This window comes from Argiope bruennichi, chromosome 3 (genome assembly GCF_947563725.1).
Source record: "Argiope bruennichi chromosome 3, qqArgBrue1.1, whole genome shotgun sequence".
Lineage (NCBI taxonomy): Eukaryota > Metazoa > Arthropoda > Arachnida > Araneae > Araneidae > Argiope > Argiope bruennichi.
This window is the reverse complement of record NC_079153.1, coordinates 43,560,634-43,581,943: the sequence shown is the minus strand read 5'-3', so window position 1 is coordinate 43,581,943 and position 21,310 is coordinate 43,560,634. Positions and strand designations below refer to the sequence as shown.

Genomic DNA, 21,310 nt, shown 5'->3' with positions numbered 1-21,310 from the left:
CATGTAGTCAAATTTAAAATTATTTTAAGATTGATTTAAATGAATATAACGGTATATTGTGTGTTTAAACGTTTTTACAAATGAACGTTTTTCAAGCGCTGATTCCGTTTTTGACGAGGAATTTAATAATATCATTTGTACTCGCAATCCAGTTAAATTTTCAACTCAAGTGACTTTGAGGAAAATAGATGAAGTCATCGGAAATTCTGACACAATGACAAACAAATCGGTTAGAGATTTACTTTTTAAACTGAAAGACGAGTTTGAAAAATGGTTGTTTCTGAGAAGCATAAAAACAATTTTACATCATTTTTTCAATAAAATGTTAAAAAAAAAATTAAATAAAACATTATTTTCCTCTTTAGATAAGTCTCAAACTTTATTTTAAATGTGTCAGATTTGTTTATATTATACAATATAGCAATTGCAACGAAAAACCGCCAAAGCTAGCAAATTCTCGTGGAATAGCCACTCAGAGAGGCTTCACTGTACATAAACTAGTTCATCAAAGAGCCCCCAAAGGAAAATGTTGCAAGATGTTAACCATATCAAGCATGATGGCTTATTTCTTGAATCACTTATGTAAAAATATTAGTGCTTTGAATTCAATTTTTAAATCAGTTAGTGGAGAAAATATTTTTTAAATTAAAAAATAAACATACTTTATTAAGTAGTTAATTTTTTAAAAAAATACTTTAATACAAGTGGTTTAGGAAATGAGCAACCATGCTTGGAAAGTTAAATCGTGTGACCTGGGAGAGGGCAATGGGGGAAAAAAAAGGAATATGGTCAATTCAACAATGCAGAGATTAATTGTTTAAGTATCGGCAAAAGTAAATGTTCCGAGAAGATACACCATCCTGCTTAAAAATCCCAAAATAATCCTTGTGTTGCTTCAAGATGTGATGTTAGTACAATTATGCTATAATAAATTCGTAAAAACCAAAATTGACTCTTTATTTCTGAAAAATTGAATATTGAGCCAAGTTCACATTAGACAATTATTGGTTGCAATAGGAAGATAACCAACACCACTTTTTTTAATAAGATTAAATTTAATGTTTGTTTTTTACACTTCCTCTTTTGAAAAGGATTATGGGCTGTTTATAGCTGGAGGGAAAAAAAAAAAAAAAAAAAAAAAAAAAAAACCATCTTTGTGCCAAGAATGAAAAGGGTTCCAATATTGGTTCCTAAAAAGTGGTCATAATGTTTAAAAGTTTAAGATTCCTAGCACTTCATGAATGGTGGAATTAACACTTATTAGATTTTGATGAGTTATATTAGCTTTTTATACACTCAGTAATTGTTTCAATAAAAACCTGGCTTTAAGCATTTATTACAGTTATGGGATATGGGCTTTAAAAAATTATTTTAAATTAAAAAATCTGACTGAAATACAAATGTCTAGTTTTTTTTTTTTTTTTCTTCCTCCAGCAGTTTTACTTTAAAAACAAAGAATTTTGTTCCCTATCTCAATATTTGATTATAAAAATCAAGATCAATTCACAGTTTGATTAATTTCCAACTATAAAATGTTTCATACATTAATTACTGTGCTAATATTATATTTGTTTAAGATATTAAAATAATTCAAATGATCAACTTCTAATAGCAGTCACAGCTATTAGAAAATGATCATAAAATGTCAGTAAGTTTTAAAATAATTGTTAATATTTTTGTAATATCTGACAGGAAAAAAAAAAAAAAAAAGATTGGATTCTGAGTTACAGGTTGCTAATTATCTCTTTATTATTCTTTTAAACTGACAGAATACATTTTGTGAATGTGGGTAGATGTATGTGGGCGACTGAATGTTTTGAAAGATGAGATGGATATTAATATAACAAAAAATATTAACTGTTACAATCAGAATATTATTGTGTATGTAATTCTATTGTATTGTTAAGGATTAAAAATTGATTTAGATGACCTTTGTAAAAAAAAATTAATGAAGAAGTAAATCAACCAAATGAGCACTTAATGTAGTTTTTAAAAAAATTCACTTTAGAAAACTTCTTTGTAAATTTTATTCATTTTCATAACAATAACTGTGATCAATTTATACTTTTAGTACAATAAACAGGGTTTATTGAGATAGATAACAACAATTAAACAAATAATTTATAGCAAATTATAATCAAAACTTCATATTTTGAAGAAAATTCCTGGCAAAAAGTGTGCTAAGCAGAAATATATAATGTACAATTTTCATTATTTTAGTATCAAAAATAAATAAGCATAGTATATTTTTTTAGGAATTTTAAAAATACACACACACACACATTGTAAACAATTTTGTAGATTTAATTAATTTTTGTTTAAAATTTCAACTGTTTCTGATAATTTTTAACACTTTTAAATATTTTATTAAACAAACTTATGGTTTTTTTTTTAAAACCAATGATAAGTTGTTAAAATTTTATTTTTTTTATTTTCTCTTTTATATTTAAAAAAATTAAAGCTGGGTAGGGGCCAGATTAATGTCTCTAGGAGCAATTCAAGCCTACTCCCCCCCTCACAACTTCCAAAATTAGAAAATGATTTAATTTAATCTCTATATAAGTTAATTTTAATTAGTAAAATTTGATAAACTGAGAAAGTAAAATGGGTCAATCTGAGTTCATTTCACAAAGAGTTGGTCTTAGTATTTTCCTATAAGAATTTACAATTAAATCTTTAAAGAAAATTATAAAAAAGGCAAATTTTTTAACATAATCTTAATACTACATCATAAAATTAAAAAATTTTTAAAAAATTATACAACAGTATATTCTTTTAGAATAATAAAATCAAGAAAACAAAAATTAGCAAAATTATTAAATAACATTAATAATTTAAAAAATTCAATTTATCAAATTCAGTGTATGATTCTAATTAATTAAATGAAAGCACAAAATTAAATAATATTCACTACAAGAAATCTGAAGCAAAACTTAATTTAAAGGTAATTTTTGAAAAGGATTTGTAAAACAGCACCTAAGCATAACATATGACTCAATGGCAAGTAAAGTGCTTTTAAAAAAAATCCATTTCCGGTCTTTAATAAATATTTATTGCAGAATTTTTTTTAAAATTTAAATTATATTTTTAAAATTTAAATTATTCTTTTTATGAAACAATTCATGAGGTATTTTGCATATAAGAGATCTAATTTTTTTAAAAATATATATAAATTTTATTTAGTATGAGTATTTTTTTTTTAAGAAAACAAAGAAATTAGTTGATTTCAGAATTTTTGTATTTCATATAAAAAGTAAGAGGAACAAAAAGGGAACATATGTAGTATCAATTAAAAACTAATCAGTTTGTTATTTCTATAATCAAAATTAGTATTTTTTATTTCCATAATTAAAGGCAAAAAGTAAAATATAACTAAAGATTTCCCCAATAGGTTTTTACTTGGTCAAAAATAATATATATATGAATATACATATATATATATTGGTATTGAATGTAAAATTTATTTACGTATTATTTTTAAACTTGAATTTAAAAAAGAGAATTTCGAACTTATTTAGAGGCATACAAAGTAATTAATCAACTATTACTAAAACTTCCATTTGACATAAAAATAAGATTGTTAGCATAAAATGTATAAAAAATTTACTAAGAGTCAATTGATTCTTGTATCTTTGTTCCTACAGGTTTAAAAGTGAACCAACATATTTCATCTGAAGAGAAAATTTTAATGCAGAATTTTTTAAAAGTAAGCTACAGTGAATCTACTCCTGATGAACAAATGATCAAAACTGAATGAAAGATTTTTAATTTTCACAGATTTTTTTATATAATCATTTTATTGATAAAATAGCATCAATTTTAATTAATTGTTCTACTAATTGTAAGACCCTTAGCAGAAGATTTTCTTTGTTTGATGCTGGTTCAATTGGAACATCTATTTTGCATTTTACTTTCTTCTGAAATTCTAGGTAGTCTTTTTCTTCCACTATCATTGACTTGGGAGTATTCCAGAGTTTATGTATAACTGTTAACAGAGCAGAATCTAATATATCACATAATTTTTTAACAGATAAAAGCTTCTCACTATAAAATTGCACTAAAATATTTCTTAAAGCAAATTCAAATAAACCAAATGGAAATGCAATCCCTGAAGCATAATTATGTAAATTTCTTTCAAAAGTCATATTAGGTTTTGAATAATTTAACAGCCAATTGCAATCCTTCTCAAAATGATTTTGTATTTTTTCTTCATGAAAAAATTGCTTATTGTTAGGTTGTAGCCACTGTTTTACAGCTTTTAAACAATTTAGGCACTCTGAGTAATAATCCTTTAGAACTTCTTCCAAAGGAGCACACAGTAAAATGTGATGAGGTACAAGATATACATGGTTATTCACAAAAGCCTTTAAATGAGTGAATGAAGTACCACTCACAACATGTGATGTAAGTGATTCAAGATAACCAATATTTTTTGGATCAACAGAATCATGCAGATTGTTCAATGGAGAAATATTAAGTAGATGAAGTATGTTCTCAATATCTTCTTTTGATACTCTACTAATAATTAATATATCATTCTGCAAACAGAGGGATTCAAAATCAATACTAACTCCATTTTCAGTCAGGATCAAAGAAATTTCAAAATGTTTTAACTGTTTCAATATCTTATCTACATTGTCCCATAAATGCTCCATTTTTTCTGAAAAAGAGTCACCATTTGTTGTCCAAATTGCATCATCTGACTTGCAAGGCAGATTTAAAATCACCAGAAAATAAACCAATTTATTATGTTTAAAAAGTGGCGACAATTTTTTGTGAAGAAGAAATCCTTCTAAGATCCTTGATTCTGATAAAGGGGCAATGGCTTTTGTACAAAAAGCATCAAAATTTGATATAAAATACTCAAGAGCATGTATTGCTTGACTGGAATTAGAAATACTATGGGAAAGAAAAGAATATATCAGACTGGATAATTTTTTTGAAATGTTTGCAGAAAATTTTGAATCAAAGAATGTCAAAATTAGACCCTCCAGTTCTTTGGGAGGAGAACAAAAATTGACATATGAAAATAGAGCATAAGTATTTAGAATGTTTCTGAATATATCAGGTATAAATGATTTAAAGAATGCTATTTGTTTTAATATTGTTCTTCTCACTTCTATTTCATTTGAGTCTCTTAACATATCTTCTATGCCATTCATAATTCCTTTGAACAATAACAGAAACACTTTACTATCATCACCGGTCTCTACAGTGTACAGGAAGGCTGCATTATGGATGATTTTTTGAATGGGATGTTGCAATTCCACTTCGGATAGAACTTTAGATGCCAATTTAGAGAATATCACATTTTTTGTTATTCCCACCACCATCGCCAGAGAATTTGGTTCCATCATTCTATCCACAAGGAGACCCAATGTGTCACAGAGATCAGCAATTTCTTTCAAAGACACATTCTGGACAAATGCCATCTGTGGGATAAATAATTTCACAAAAAAATAAAAAAGGATTTAATTTAATTAAATAAACAACATGTTCTGCAAAAGAAAATAAAAGTTACATGGTTTAGAAATAAACTAGGCTACCTAAATTTGAGATTTAAGCTATCTAGATTAGGTTTACAGATTCTTAATTTTCATTTTCAGTGCAATAAAAATAAAAATGTAAATTAAATCAATTTAAGAGAAAATATTTTTAAAAGTTCCTATCTATGATAGTTTTTTGATAAAATAATTTTATGACTTCATTTTTATACATGAAATATTTCATGACTCACAAAGGTCATTTGGAAAAAAAATTATTTTAAAAAAGCAACGGTTAATTAATAATACATTAACATTTTGATTTTGCAAAATTTAAAAAAATATTTAAAGTCTTGAAAATTTTTTTAAATCATCTTTCTATTCCATAATTGAAAAAAAAAGAGATGTGCCCTCTGTCAAATTTTTTAGGTTCCAAATGAGATAATGACTCAAAATTTAAGTTCAAAAACGCACCAAGAGGGGTAGGGAGATAATTGAAAGTTAAAATTTTATATGTCATTGAAAAAAATACTATTTTTATTTTACTGTGCATGTTTAATAAAAAAAAATTGTATACTGAAAAATAAGTACAATAAATATATACTATCTATGCATATTTAATCTGAGAATATCACTGACAGTAAAGCCAGAGTTAAACAAAATTTATCTGAAATGAAGGCAAGTTCTGAGCTGTATTATATTAACAAAGAATTCTTTTGTAATAGCATACTTTACAGCAATACCTTAAACTCTTTTGATATATATTCATCTCAAAATATTCACTTATATACAATGAATCACAAAATTGAGAATGCACCAAATACTATCTTTTTTTAAAGTTGTAAAATTATAATACATTAGAAGAAGACTACACTAGAAGGTTAAAATATATATTAAGAAATATAATTGGCTAAAAAACAAATATGAAGGCAAACACAAAATTTGAAGTCACAAAACTGAATATACACCTAAAGAATTTGTTGGTTAAACCCTTTCCCTTTTTTTTTTTGTTGAAAATTTTCTTTAAAACATTTTATAGTAGCATTTGATGCATACATCATAAGAATAATTTTTTACGAATGCAATTATTTTTTTTTAACATAAAAATTCTTATAATTAATTCTTGGACAGAAATTTCTGAGAATATATGTTTAGACATCAAGTAGTTGAAAGTTGGCAAATCTATCTGAGAAATTGCTTTATGTATAGGAAAAAGTCCCGGTTGTGTCCAAAAAATACTACAGAAGTATTATAGAACTGGATGTGTGACCAAAATTCCTGGAAGAGGACATAAAATTTTTTTGAGCATTACTGCAAAGAAGAGGACTGTATATTCAATAATAATAAAAAGAAACGACCCCCCCCCCCAAAGTTAAGTGCCCCATAACTTTCATCATCAATGTCCTCAGTAGCTGGAAAAAAGCTTTCAGTTTGAAAATTTAGATTTGTTTACTGTGTCAGTTTACTGTTCTAGATGTTCTTCATAATGCAGGACTTCATGGTTATACTGCAATATGGAAATCACTCATTAATTTTAATCAACTTAAAAAAAAAAAGACTCTCTTTGCAAAAGAATACATTTCAAAGGCTGGAGACACTCTGGAATAGTGCTATTTTCAGTTAAATATGGAGCAAGATCCATCTTTGTTTGGGATTATAAGGCAGAAAAAGAGTAGTATGACTTGTTTTCTTTGTTGGCATTATGGATAGACTAGTATATCTTGATGTTTAAAAAAATAACTTACAAAAACATACCAATAAAGTGCAACTTTTTTTATGGGATTCCCCAGGTGGGACTAGGGTAAAACTCTATCTTTCAGCAAGACAAGGATGTGAAGCATATTGCGAGGATTGCCAAGCTATACTTGTTGTACTATTGCAAACAACAGCTATACATGCCATTAAATCTAATACAATGTAATAGAAAAATTATAGTCTCATCTCGAGAAATCTGTCCATTAATATGATATAAGTAAAGAAAATCTCATGATCATACAAGAAGAGTGGGCCAAAATTTCAGTTTAAACAAGCAAAATACTGGTAGAATCCATGCTTAAGTAATTACAAACTGTAGTCAAGGTACGAAGTTTTGAATTAAATAATAATTTGCTTTTGTAACAAAATAAAAAATACTCAATTTTGTGACATTTTTCTTTGTCCAAATGTTTTATTTTTTTATATAAAAATAATTTTTACATAATTTTCTTTTCACAAGTTGGAAGGGAATTTTTTTTAAAGCAAAATTCAATCTATTAAGTAAAAACATAGTTTATATGTTCATGTGTACATTCAATTTCGAAACCCACAGTATAACAATGATCTTAATTTGATTTGGTTTTTGGAATTAATTAATTTTTATTAAATTTGGAGGTGCCATATATTATATCTAAAAATTGGCCATATCTTACATCATACTTCTTCAAAAATTAAGCAGGTATAAATTGAAATTGAGGATGCAGGATTGTAAACTCAATGCCATTGTACTTCATGCATGCAAGTAAGTTTCACTTAGCTATATAATGAAATTCATATAAACTTAATACTGAAAAGGAAGAAATTTGACACAAGATATTATAAATAAAAAAAATATTGCAAAAATATAAATGGTTCAACCACATTAATGCTATTATCTCTTGACTTTGATATCAACAAAAATAGCTACAGCTAAATAGCACTGAAAGTTAGCAGATATGGTGGATGTATAATGGGAATTATAGACATTCATTAAGTATTACACCAGTAACTGGCATAAATAATCTTAGCTATTAATCAGAGTTAAAAAAATGATTATTGGCTTTCAGATAAAGAATCACATTATTTTCAAACTATTCCAATTTACGAACTATTTGTATGTTGTTATTGTGAAAGAGTATCAATGATGGCAAAATAATATAATCAAATCCAGCATCCATAAATAATATGGAAGCTGAGGGCTATTATAATTAATAATCATTCATTGATAGAGAGGGAGGGAAGCCAGGTAACTGCATACTAATACCAGCATTGGACCTAAAGCAGCAGATGAAATTCAGCCTCATCCAATAAATCATATTTTTTGCTCCTTCTGATGCATGGGTAGTAAGTAGATAGTAGAGTGAAAAATAACTTGACAAATAAATACATAGCTCCCATTTATGGATGACTGCAAACTTTTATTAGCAGTCAATGGTCTGTATTTACTAATCATAGTGGAAGTCATTTTGGATCAATAAAGTAAGCACCGATTCTTTCAGGTCACAAAAATGCATTCTATAGGATAGATAGTATATCACAGAATGATATAATGAATAATGTTTCACAATTAAAAGTATACATAAGTGGCTGGAAGAGCATGAAGACTAATTAATCGTACTTTCCTGGTTGCTTAAACCTAATTTCACATGTTTTTTCCTCTTTAGATCCTCATACTATGTATTTCCTAATACTTATCAACTTACTGGAGAATATATACAAGATTGAATGTCTTCCAGATCTTGCTGAGTTACTTACATGTTACCTAGTTGATGCTCATGCCGAACAAAAAAGTTACTCTGAATATAATGTAGTAGTCACATTAATACCTATATCATTGCACAAGCTCATAAATGAATAGTAAATATAAAAATTATCCTAAAGAAATGCAACAATTACATTTTACCTTTTCTTATACTTTGTGGACAAATCGCCCCTTTCTTTCTTCTTTGGCTTCTTTTAGTAGATAAGCAGGTAAATAATAGCTATGACCAGACTTAGTTATGGCCAAAAGTTGTTCATTTGGAAGTGTATTGTGTTGGCAACCTAGAGAAGTATATCTGGAAATATATATATATATTTACATACTTCACATGATAAAACATACTATGAATTAGTAAAAAATAATTATAGAGAAATTCGTGAGATTTAGTTTAATTTTATTAATGCCACAATTTTAGAAGCAATGCATGGGCTACAAAAAGATGGGCTTTGTAATTTTGTTCTATAGTCAGAAGAAAACATCACCTTACTTGAGAATATATACAAGATTAAATTTCTTACTATTTGATGTGGTATAAAATGAGTAGGTATTGCTCATTTCATACCACATCAAAAGAAGGTCATTTGACCTTCAACATCAGATTTAACAAACATCACTCTAGATACAAGGCAGATATTTTGCTAAAATAAAGTTTCAAACTGAATAATACATTTTTGAAGTTGAAATTCTATCCCAAGCTACCACCATTCTTAAAATCATTGGAAAGTTAATGAACTAACTAAAATGTGACAAGCCTTGGTAGTATTTACTTAAAATAAGTACAAAACACTAAAATTTTCATACAAATCCAACGACTGTGAAAACATAAATTATGAAAAGTTTTAAAATTCCTCACTCATAAATTTAAATGTTACTTTAAATGACAATGATTATTTATTATAAATGTTTTTGAAAAATAAATGAATAAAAATGAATAATGCCAGTAATATTAACTATTTTTAATTATTAATATTTTTATCAGTCATAAAACAATACTTTAATGGTCTTCATTTCTTTTATCTTCAATTTCTCTATGACTGTTAATACTATCAGCTTTTTAAATACAAATGTAAATAGGATACATTTTTTTTGTTTGATTTTTAATTTACCCATCATTATCCAGAATGGCTATGAACTTAAATAACACAACCAGCTAATTATTTTTTAGGATAATAATGTTTATTCTAATTAACAAAACTATTTTATTGAGAAATAAAGCAATTATACTACAAAGTATTTTCACATTACTGCTTGTTCATCAGGTGAACACTTCTCAAGAAATGTCATCATTTATGGTGGTCATTATAGAAGGATGCTACAGTAGGGAAGATCTATTTTAAATAGGATAAATTCAATAGAAGTCTGGGATTTATTTTTCTCTTAGAGTTAATTTGAGGCAATAATAATAATAAAAAAAAGCTGTTTATCATTCATTTTCTTTTTCAGCCACAGTAACATGTGTCCTTATATTCGCCGAGCTTACTTCTATATTTTATAAAACTTTTCCCTGTTTAAAATTAATTGAATTCCTTTATTTATTATTATCATTTTAAACTTTAAATTTTATCATCTTTTAGAATGCTCTTTCATTTTAAGAAAGAAGATTTTAAATCAAAAGCACATAAAATTGTGTGTTAACAGTGCCGAGAAATCTTTGACAAGCTGGGAAAAGATTTTTCTCAAGAGACTGGAATATCAGAATTCATAATTAGAAAAATTTAAATGAAGTTATAAATTGGATAAAGCAGAAGTTTTGAAAATACTTGGAAAGCATTGTAAAAAGCTTACTCACCAAAATTGTGAAATTGACAAACTTAGATAAATGTGCTATTTGGCAAACAATCAAAGACTTTTACACGCAACAAAAGGAAAGTGCCTTCTCTAAGAAAATTACTTCCCATATTAAGAGAAAAATTAAATTTTCCGGGATTCTTCATTTTTATACTGCCAAAGACAACTAATATTAATTGAAAAAAAAAGTTAATTTTCTACATTAATGTTTGAAATGACAATTCATAAGAAACTGTTTTTCTTGAAATAATTGGGTTTCTTTTTAAAGCCTTGGAAAATGAATAACTAGTCATTTGGAATACTGCTTAAAATAATCTTTACATTTTTTTTTTTTTGGTAGAAATAATACGAAGTGATGTTCAAATAATTTTTTAATGCCTTATTTGGGCTTCCCTTTAAATCCGGGGTCTCAAGCAAACTCCTAAATTATGGCACTTCAATTATAAATTCCAACTAATTTTACATATAAACTTTGCAAAAGTTAATTATGTTTTAGAAAGCTTGTGCATTTTAAAATAAGAAACAAATCAAATTTTAAAAAAATCTAAAAATTGATAGTGTAATAGTTGTTGATTTTATGTTTGGAAAAGTATAAGCTTCAGAGAAAATAAATAAATATAAATTTTGGAAATGTTTCCTGCATACTTAATAATGAACATTTTACTTTATATTAAAATATCAATGTTTTATAAAAATTATGAAATAATTATGTAAATAATTATACTATTGCTTTTTGTTAAATTAGACAGATTACCTCCACTTGTTTGAGAATTTGTGTTAATTACTTACATGAATTAATACAAATGAAATGTATTAAATTCAAACATTTAAATAAGGATAATTTTTTTGTGTCATGGATTAATCCTACTTTAGACAATTAAGGTAGGATAAAATAAACTTTTTCTTAATTGATTTTTTTTCTTATTGTCCAGTCATTAGATATACAAACAATTATTCAGTTTCTCCATTTGATATACATTTTTCTTTGATACATATGATAGGGGTATCAGATATATTTTCAAGATTACGAGTATTCATATAATTTGGAAAATGTTTTCACAAATTAAATGCAATAATATTATATATGACCAAATTAGTGCTAAGAATGCCAATGAAAGAAGCTGAATGAACTTCAATTATTCGAAATGAACCCTTTCTACAGTAACCTGTTTCTTCAGCAACTTCTGTAAATGAAGACAATTCATGAGAAGTGTTCTTCAGACAGATGAACAGTGTCAGCAGCAATTACCCTTTATCAAATACTTAGGAACTATCAACTATGAATAAAAAAACTTGATAAAAATATATAAAATAAATATAGTTCAAGAGCTTGGAAAAATGTTTAGCTCTTTATTAAAAATAGTAATTAAAAGAAAAATAATAGAAACAGAATGAAGTAAACAAAAAAGTAAAGTCAATATTTAAATTACCCTTTATCATACAAGCTACAATAAGGAACTTCCAGCTGACGCAAAAATGCCCACACTTGAGGATATGACCAGTCAGAAAGAGGATTGACACGCATGAACTGAGGCCAGTCACTATCTGTCATTTGGAAGGGCTGGAGTTCTGAGCAATGTGGATCAGTGCGGCGAGAGCCCATTAGTACAGCCTTTATCTGAGGTTGATTTTGTTGTAGTTTGCATAAGGCATCTTTGATAGGCTGTTCATAGGAAAGCAATTCCAAATTATACCTTTCAAAGAAAAGCATTTTAGAACAAAAAATAGATAAATGCAACAAATAAGAATAGAATTTAATTATTTGAAAAATAAATACACAATCATCATGCTAAATCCTTATAAGCTAAACATCATCATAAACACTATCATCATTATAAGCTAAAGAAAGTTTAAAGTTTAAAGTCATATTATCATTATTATTTTGAAGTGAATAATTTTAAAACAAGTTCATTCATTATAAATTAGAATAAACAAAACATTATGTATATTGCTGATTGTTTGATTACAAAATTCATAAACTCATTTGCATCATCATTTTTGTAATTTGTAAAAGATAAAGTTATTCTAAGCAAGACGGGTTTTTTTAAATTATGCACTTTTTATAAATAAGATGGATAAATACTAATCTATCTTGAAAATGAATTATACTGTTGACAACTAGGCAAGATAGAAAATTGTTTTACTATTTAAACAAAATGAAAATCCTGATTTGTAATAATTACCTCTGAACACTTAAGTTTAAAAACTCTTCTATCTCAGGAAAAGATTGTTTGCTATGAACATATAAAACTTTTAATTTGGGCATATTTTCTGGATATTCCTTTGCCAAATAGAGGTATGTGAGATGCAATAAAACTGTACAGTCTTTACCTCCATTGAAACTTAAACAAACACCCTCTGGAGAATACTTTTTAAAACACTCTTCCAAAACTTTCAGGCTGTCTTTTACAGGTTTTGCAAGCTCTTGGTTTACTTTGCCAATATCCAAGAGTGCTTGTAGAGCTTCAGGTGAATTGGGAGGATATTGGCCAACAATACTATTTTGGGGAAGGTGGCTCCTTAAAAAAGCTTCTGCTTCAATGAGAGAACTTTTAGAATCAGCTTCAAGGGTTAATTTTACTTGATAGTAATCATTATCTAAATCAGGATAAGAACCAAACTTAACAGTTTCCTTATACTCCTTTACAGCTTTGTTTAAAATTTCAGTAATATCAAATTCATTAACTTGCACATACAGATTTTGAGTAAAATAAGGCATAGCCTTCTGACAGAATATAGATTTTAATTTCATAAATGCCAATTCCAGGTAAGATGGAATACCAGGAAATATGAAGACATTCTTTACAGATACAATCGGAATGAAAGGAATTCTAGAATTTCCAGTATTGTGAATTTCAGCTGATTCTGGTACATGAGACATTTTTAAAGCAGCACCATCATCCAAGCCAAGTTTAAGGCAAAGCTGCATAACAATAGCTTGTAAATCTTTATTTAAAACCAATTTTTCACCAAATGCTTTGGCAACACCCTCATATGTTACATCATCATGAGTAGGACCTATACCTCCTGAAGTAAGAACAAAAGTAAATTTTTTAGAATGTTCCAAAACTTCTTTGGCAATCACATCAATGTCATCTGGGATGACAGATACACGCAATACGTGAACCCCGGATGCATATAGTTCTCGACAAAGAAAATGAGAATTGGAATCTTTGGTCTGACCTTTGAGAATTTCATCTCCTATTATAAGGATTGATGCAGTGGGTCTTGTCTCCATGGCAATGATCAACAAAATCTGTCAATGAAACAAATTAAGATAAAAATAAGAAAATTTTATCAATACAAATAGAAATTATAATATATATAATTATATGCAACTAATAGTACAGGTAGTACTACTTTTAAATGTCCAATTAATTCAACTCTATTTAAGATATCTATATTGCCAAAGAAGATTTCTTTCAATAATAATAGTTTATACAGCACATAAGACCAAGGAACATCTTATTCACTTAAGATTTTTATCTATTTAAATGATTAAACACAGTTGATGGAATCAATATAAGTTTCACATTCGAAGAAATTGACAAACCAAATAATGATACTTCTGTATTAACCACATGCAAATGCCAATCTTTAGCTTAACTGCATACCAATGGCAAACTTCAAGCTTAATTTAGTATAGTAAATGCCACTTTAATTATTTCAGAATGATTTCACTTTAATTTCTTTGACATGTTCGTTGGCATCAGAATCATCACTGTTTATTGTTTGATGATCACAAAAATTCTCACAATTTAATAATGAACAGGCAGTGAAATTTTCAACTGCGCCATAGCATTGTGTTGACTCATTTCAATTAAACTTTTATGATTGCTAAGAACTTTACTTTTGCCAGCTCTTTTTTAAAAAACTATTTTGCTATTGTATTTTAATTGCATTTAACCTTAGTTTATGGTTTTCAACAGATTATCAACTTCAAAACTGATACCAGTAAATAATATACTGTCCACTCAATACAAATATATTTATGCACATTGAACACATTAGTTCAGGACCTGAGCATTCTGATAATTTAAAGCAAATGATAAATTAACCAAAGTCACATTAAGCGGCCACCATGGTAGCAAAATCTGAACAATAGTCACATTTTAACTATAACTACTATGGCAACTTTTTTTTTTGTGTTTAATTGCTGTAGTTGCAATTATTTTGATATTTGGTATATAGTTCATACATAGGTACCAAAATAACTGCCTACTATTTTTAGTTTACTTTAAATCATTAGTTTAAAACTGAGACATCTACTCATTTAATACTGGATTTAATGTAAACATCACAATTCTCTTAATCAGCTCTTTTACTAAACAATTATTTCGGGCTTCAATTATTTCAATGGTTTACTCTAAACAAATACAGATCTTAAAGTCAGCCCTCTTTATTAGTATATATTTCTGTCTTCCGATTTATGAACAACATTTCCCAAGCAAGGATACAAAATATTTAGAGGTTTTTCCACTTTGATTTTCATTATCAATCAATATTCATTTGGTTTTTCCACTTTGATTTTCATTATCAATCAATATTCATTTGGTTAAGCTAAAGAATATTGTACAATCTGTACCAGGTATAATTTTATCACTAATTCAGTTTATTTGAATAAAGTATATTTTATATATTGCTTTTCAATTTTTCTTATATATATATATATATGCTTTAAAAATACTTTTAACATAACAGAAATAAACTTCAATACATTTTTATTATTTATTGTGCACATGAGATTTTACAACTCAAAGCAAAAATGTTTATGTCATCATCAAAAGATATGCATTTGAAAATTCAACAAGTAATGCATCTATTAATTTCCCACACAGTATACTTTTATGCTAAGTCAATCAAGCTTTGCCAGATGATGGAGAAAGGTTATATCTAATATTAAAATAATTTACACTTGAACACATCTACATTTAAAAGAAATTATTAAATTGTATACTGAACCATTCTATCCAGTAAATTGATCAGCATGATATATATATATATACAGTGGTCCCAAAATTGGGTATACACTATACTCTTTCTTCTTTAATTTTATTCTTTTTGATCTTACCATTCCTATTTATGGCTAATATTTATAAGAACGACAAAATATACATTAACAAAAGTATTAAGTGTTCCTTGCCTCTAATATCGTGTTTTTGAACTGATTTTCCTAATTGTGTCCACAAATTTTCAATCACATTGAGATCTGGAGTTTGATGAGGGGTGTGCAATTGCATTTTACAATTATACAACAACCATAATTTAACTATTTTATCTGTATGTTTTGGGTCATTATCTTGTTGAAACAGAAAACTTGACTCTAAACCCAAATTCTGAACAATTTGTTTTAAATTGTTCTTGAATATATCCAAACATTTAATTTTGTTCATGATTCCATCAATGAAAACTAAATTTCCCACTCCTTTTGCAGACATACAGCCCCATACAAGAAGTAAACCACCTCCATGCTTGACAGAAGGATTGGTGTTTTTAGGAAGAAGTTCAGAATTGGGCTTTCTCCAAACATAACATCGACCATCACTACCAAAAACATTGAACTTACTTTCGTCACTGAATATTACCTGATTCCAGAAGTCAGGAGGCTTTGAAATATGACTTTTAGCAAATGAAATTCTTTTCTTTCGATTTACTTTGGAAATGAACGGTTTTGTTCTGGCTACGTGACCATTATAATTTACTTTTAAAATTATTCTTCGAATTGTTTCTGGAGAAACACACTTCAAAATTGTTATTGAAGTCGATGTAACAATTTTTGTAGTACTCACCTTAGAATTGTTTGCTACCTCTCGAATAACTCTTCTCTTGGACGTGGCACTGAGGATTTCCTTTCTTCTTCTTCCAGGTTTATTAGCAATTTAGCCATATATTTAATATTTCTGGATAATTTTTTGAATGCATCTGTGACTGCGTTGAATTTCCCTTGCAATTTCTCATAGAGATTTGCCATCTTCAGACAATCGAATAACGAGTTTCCGAATCTCAACATTTGTTTCATTGCTGGAACTCATTATGATACCCAAAACGTTTGTTTTCACTTGGAAATCAATGACTGCCAATGAAAGTAACAAAACTATTTTACTTATTCATTTGCAAATAAATAGTGGTAGTCAAGTCGCATAACTTATAAAGTGTATACTCAATTTTGCAACTTTGGAATTTGTAACTTTGACATAAAAATTACTGTAATAAAAATATTATCGATTCCTCCATTTTGTTTTTTAGCCTAATACTTTTGTTAATGTATATTTTGTCATTCTTATAAATATTAGTCATAAATAGGAATGTTAAGATAAAAAAGAATAAAATTAAAGAAAGAGTAGTGTATACTCAAATTTGGAAGCCACTGTATATATAAATGAAAACATTGATTTTTAAAAATTGTGGTTATTAAGATGGATACAAGTGAAAATTTTATAATTGCATTTAAAATAAACAAAATTTTATACTAGTTTTTTTTTGGCATAATTTTTCTACATCATATAAATAATGCATGCGATATTCTTTTGGTATACAGTAATATCCCACCTACCTACTCAGATTTTCAAGTCTAAAACATCTTAAAGAGAACAACAGTAAATATATCTTTTAATATTTTCAATAACATTCTCGTATGTAGTAATATGAAACTTCGCCCTTTTTGTTAATTGGAAAAAATGCAATGTTTCAATTACGGTAATTCTAAAACACTTTTATTAATATGATAAATAACCGAAGAAATATGTAACAATTCTTCTAAGTAAAACGCATACAAAAATATACCTTAATAAAATAAGTTGAAGCAACAAATAAATATAAATGTTAATTAATAATTATTTTCCTTGAGCCAACTCTAATTTTAAAGAATATGCTTATACTGCTTTGTGTAGCTTAAATTTTGAATGCAATTCTAAATATCTTCATAAAATTTTACTTCTGAAACCTAACTAAAATCTGTGAAATTTTTTCCTCTTCAGAACGGCAATAAATCTTTTTAAAAAGGCAATAAAGGTTAATATCAACAAAAATGAAGCGGAGATGCCGATGAGCTACCGAGGAATCTTATCATGCTGCATCTTATATGAAATTTTAAATTAATAGTGTAAATGAAGAAATGCTTTATAATTTGTCTGCTCGTTATTCCTAAAAGCTCGACGGAATTTTAAAAAAAATTTAATTAAATTAAATGGATTGTTGCATTAATCCAATTATTTTCATGGTTTTGTTTTTCCTATTGTATCTGATTGTGCTGAAACTGTGACTGTTACTATGGGAACAAATGTAATTTCCCGGAATTTTTCCTCACATTGCATCATCATTTTATGCAAATTTCTCTTTATATTATTGTAGATTATGAATTACAAATTGTTCAAATATAAGACCAAACTAGCTATTAAAAATTCACTTTTTCAAAAATCGTGCAGTGGTTTTTACGGCTATTCTAAGCTAATGTTTTTCTTTTTTTTTTTTCCTCTGAAAATCCAAAACATCCGGTTCTGAAAATCCGCATGCATATACATTGAACAGAGAGGGATTTTTAACTGTTGAATGTGTAGTTTACCCTTAAGGTATGCTCTTTATTTATAACATCAGTCTTAATTGTGTGAGAAGAACGTAAATACTAATATCTGTTTGCGATTAATGCAAAATATGAATAATATATCATAGGTAATCCGCCAGAAATTTAAATTTAGAAGAAAATTATTGTATATAAATTTATTTTATTAATTAAAGGGTTTCAGGTAATTATATTTTTACATGCGTTCATCATTTCTCAAATAAATAATTACATTAGCTCGAAATTCTTGTTTCTCTTTATATCCATCACATCTACGAAATACCTGAGCCATTTCAATATCGTTATAGTTTTGTGATATATTTGAAATATATCTGGTTATCGTAAGTATATTGTCTGTTACTTCAGGAGTCTTATTAAAAATACTTGTACTTCTAAGTTGATTATATGGTAAAGGGGAAATAAGCATCTCTTGATTCTAAAGCAGAATGTTAACATAACCAGTTAAAGTGAATTCTGCATAATGGTATTATATTTGAAGAAAACTATGTGTATGGGGCATTTCAATTCATTTCACCATAAAGTGTTTAATTTAAAAATATATTTAGATGGGAAAAATTATTTAAGTAAAACTTTTGAATTCTTTAAAAGTTAACATTGAATTCTTTTTTTTACAAATTAATAAAACTTCTAATGTTATTAATTTATATAATGTTTGTTATCAATTTCTTAGATAATTTTAATTTTATCTTTTGTTTTTTTAATCTTTTTGATTTAGCATTTCAATATGAAACTCAATTTTAAAGTTATATGAATACTCAGTAGACTAAAAAGGATTTTATTTTAGGTATCTAGTCGGTTCTTCTTGGGTATTGAAAACATGTCTGATAAGTTCAGAAAAAGGCCTTCTTTTACTAAAGAAAAAGCAGATATATTAAAAAAGACCTTAGCTCAATTTGACGAAGGAATAACAGGTATGGTCTGCATTTCTGTAAAAAAAAAAAAAATTATTTTCCTAAATATTTGAAATATGATAATTGAAATGTTTGTATATCTACTAAATTATGTTTGATGTATGGATTTTAAAGATTTATTTTCCTTTTTATAAGTTTTTTAATTTCACATAATCAATTAAATTAACTTTAAAAATGAATTTTGCTTGCTTATTTTAATAATGAACTGGAATTTAATAGCAATGCATTGAAATAAATCTTAAGTGCTGTATTTTGAATTATAATTTTCAGTTTGATAATTTTTATAGCTGAAGTCTTTAAAATTATTAAATGTGATTATCGACTTTACTTTTCTATGAAAAATTCATTGCTTTTCAACTAGTCGGACAGCAGATAATATAAATGTTAACGTAAAATATCATTTTAATTGTGTGTTAATCAACCATCAAAATGTGTTTACGAAGTTTAGAAATGTTTATTATTTTGTACCAAAACGTTATTATACTTGATGTATCTGGTTTGCATTTAATAATTATTCAGGAGAAAAGTAGCATGCCAGAGTAACAAGATGTACTAATTTGTTATCAGCCTCTTACTCTTAATCAATATAGTAACTTTTGTTTATTTTTTAGATATCTGTAAGTTGTAATCGTCTTCGATTGATATTTTCAATTTTAATGATTCAAGTCTTAATTTCATTATTCAAGGTTTTATAATTGAATTTTAAACTCCAATAAATTGCCTCAAAGGTAAAAGAAGTACTTTGGGTGTATAACTAAGAAAGGCTTTAAATTTGATGTGCACTTGCATTTAATTCCTCTTCCTTTAAATAAAAGAAAATTGATATTGTAATCTATTGCAGTAATAAGTGTTCATAATCAAGCATGCATGACTTTTACAATGAACATTGCTGCTCGTATCTTTAATTTTAGGATGCTATCTATAACACTTAATGAAATGATTAACTTAAAATGTCTTAATTTTCCTTGTTTAGCATCAATAAAAGTTCAAAGTTCACTTTTTTTTGTATTTTTTTTTCTCCATAATTTTGTTGTTTTCTAGTCTTTGAAAGCTTATTATGGGGGAAAAAAATTTTTTTTTCTGTCATCTTAAAATTATAAAGTATTACAAAGATTTTCAGTGATGCTAGTTTCAAAGTTATTTTCTGATTTCTACTGTTTTTATATGTATGTATGTTTGTAAGATTTCATTATTTTGGTTGAAGCAGAGTGCAGGTTTGAAGGCATAGACGAGAAGTTGTATTTTTAATTCTCTTTGATATGAATCTCGGGGAAGCAATTTATTTACAAGCCGACGCAGTGCAGCACAAAAGCAGAAGTAAGAAAGAAGAGTGAAAAATGGCCAAAACAAATGATCACTAGTCTTGTATAACATAGGATTTTTGGCTATGCGCCGATAGAAGGACCTTTGATAAGGGCAAAAATATCACTTTCATTTGATATGTAGTACTGATGGCGCATTATTTTTACAAAAGGAATTGAACCGAAAGTGGAATTGGATCACAAAATAAGAGAATATTTTAGAATGAAGTTATGATGGGCTAAATTAAGATAGTTTTGGAAATTAATATGGATTGAATTACGAGTTTTTAAAATATCATTACATATATACATATATTTCTAACTATGACAACTTGCATACTACTAAATATACTTAATATCTCTAGGCAGGTAGTTAAGTGCTAGTCAATAAATATTTTGGATAAAAATATGCAGATTATCATTCAGTATGACTGGTTATACATACATTAAAGCTATCTTTTGACGCATAGTTTATTTTGTGATATTTCGTAGTATAATGTTGACGATTAAGTATCTATTTAGGAAAAATAAATTCTATGATTATCTGAATTCTTTCAATAAGCAATGGTGAACTGGCTATTTAATATTCAAAGTTTTTAAATCTAGGAGAAATCGCATTGGAAAGAAAGTTTGTGTACAGGTATTGTAGTTTTTCATTATCTGTAATATTTTCAATATATAAATTTAATTATTTACTTGATTTTTGCATTGTATTTAAATTCCATCAATAGCCAAACACGATTTTCTTTTTA

At 27.1% G+C, this 21,310-nt stretch overlaps 2 protein-coding genes across 7 annotated transcripts in view; one reads left to right on the top strand and one right to left on the bottom strand.

The window, feature by feature from the left end:
* Nucleotides 1-2,155: 2,155 nt before the first annotated feature.
* On the bottom strand, nt 2,156-17,824 carry LOC129963068 (FAD synthase-like). Of its 6 annotated transcripts, none has more exons than XR_008783951.1 (5): nt 17,551-17,824; nt 12,951-14,023; nt 12,198-12,461; nt 9,121-9,260; nt 5,295-5,432 (listed from the first exon to the last, which is right to left on the bottom strand). XR_008783951.1 is itself a non-coding variant. In XM_056077100.1 (5 exons), exons 2-4 carry the CDS (start codon nt 14,003-14,005, stop codon nt 9,127-9,129), a joined length of 1,467 nt encoding a protein of 488 aa, XP_055933075.1. In that variant the 5' UTR covers nt 14,006-14,023; nt 17,551-17,820; the 3' UTR covers nt 5,295-5,432; nt 9,121-9,126. The 6 variants fall into 6 exon arrangements, 5 of the variants coding, with proteins under 5 accessions (XP_055933074.1, XP_055933075.1, XP_055933078.1 ...); XM_056077100.1 differs by having other exon boundaries at nt 9,121-9,274; nt 17,551-17,820; XM_056077103.1 differs by having other exon boundaries at nt 9,121-9,274; nt 17,702-17,817.
* An 821-nt stretch (nt 17,825-18,645) lies between these two features.
* Nucleotides 18,646-21,310, top strand: part of LOC129964098 (eukaryotic translation initiation factor 2-alpha kinase-like) — a 30,045-nt gene continuing 27,380 nt past the window's right edge. Inside the window, exons 1-2 of the mRNA XM_056078780.1 lie at nt 18,646-18,666; nt 19,131-19,257. Of these exons, the coding sequence (XP_055934755.1) occupies nt 19,164-19,257 (94 nt within the window). The 5' untranslated portion in view covers nt 18,646-18,666; nt 19,131-19,163. The remainder of the gene's footprint in view (nt 18,667-19,130; nt 19,258-21,310) is intronic.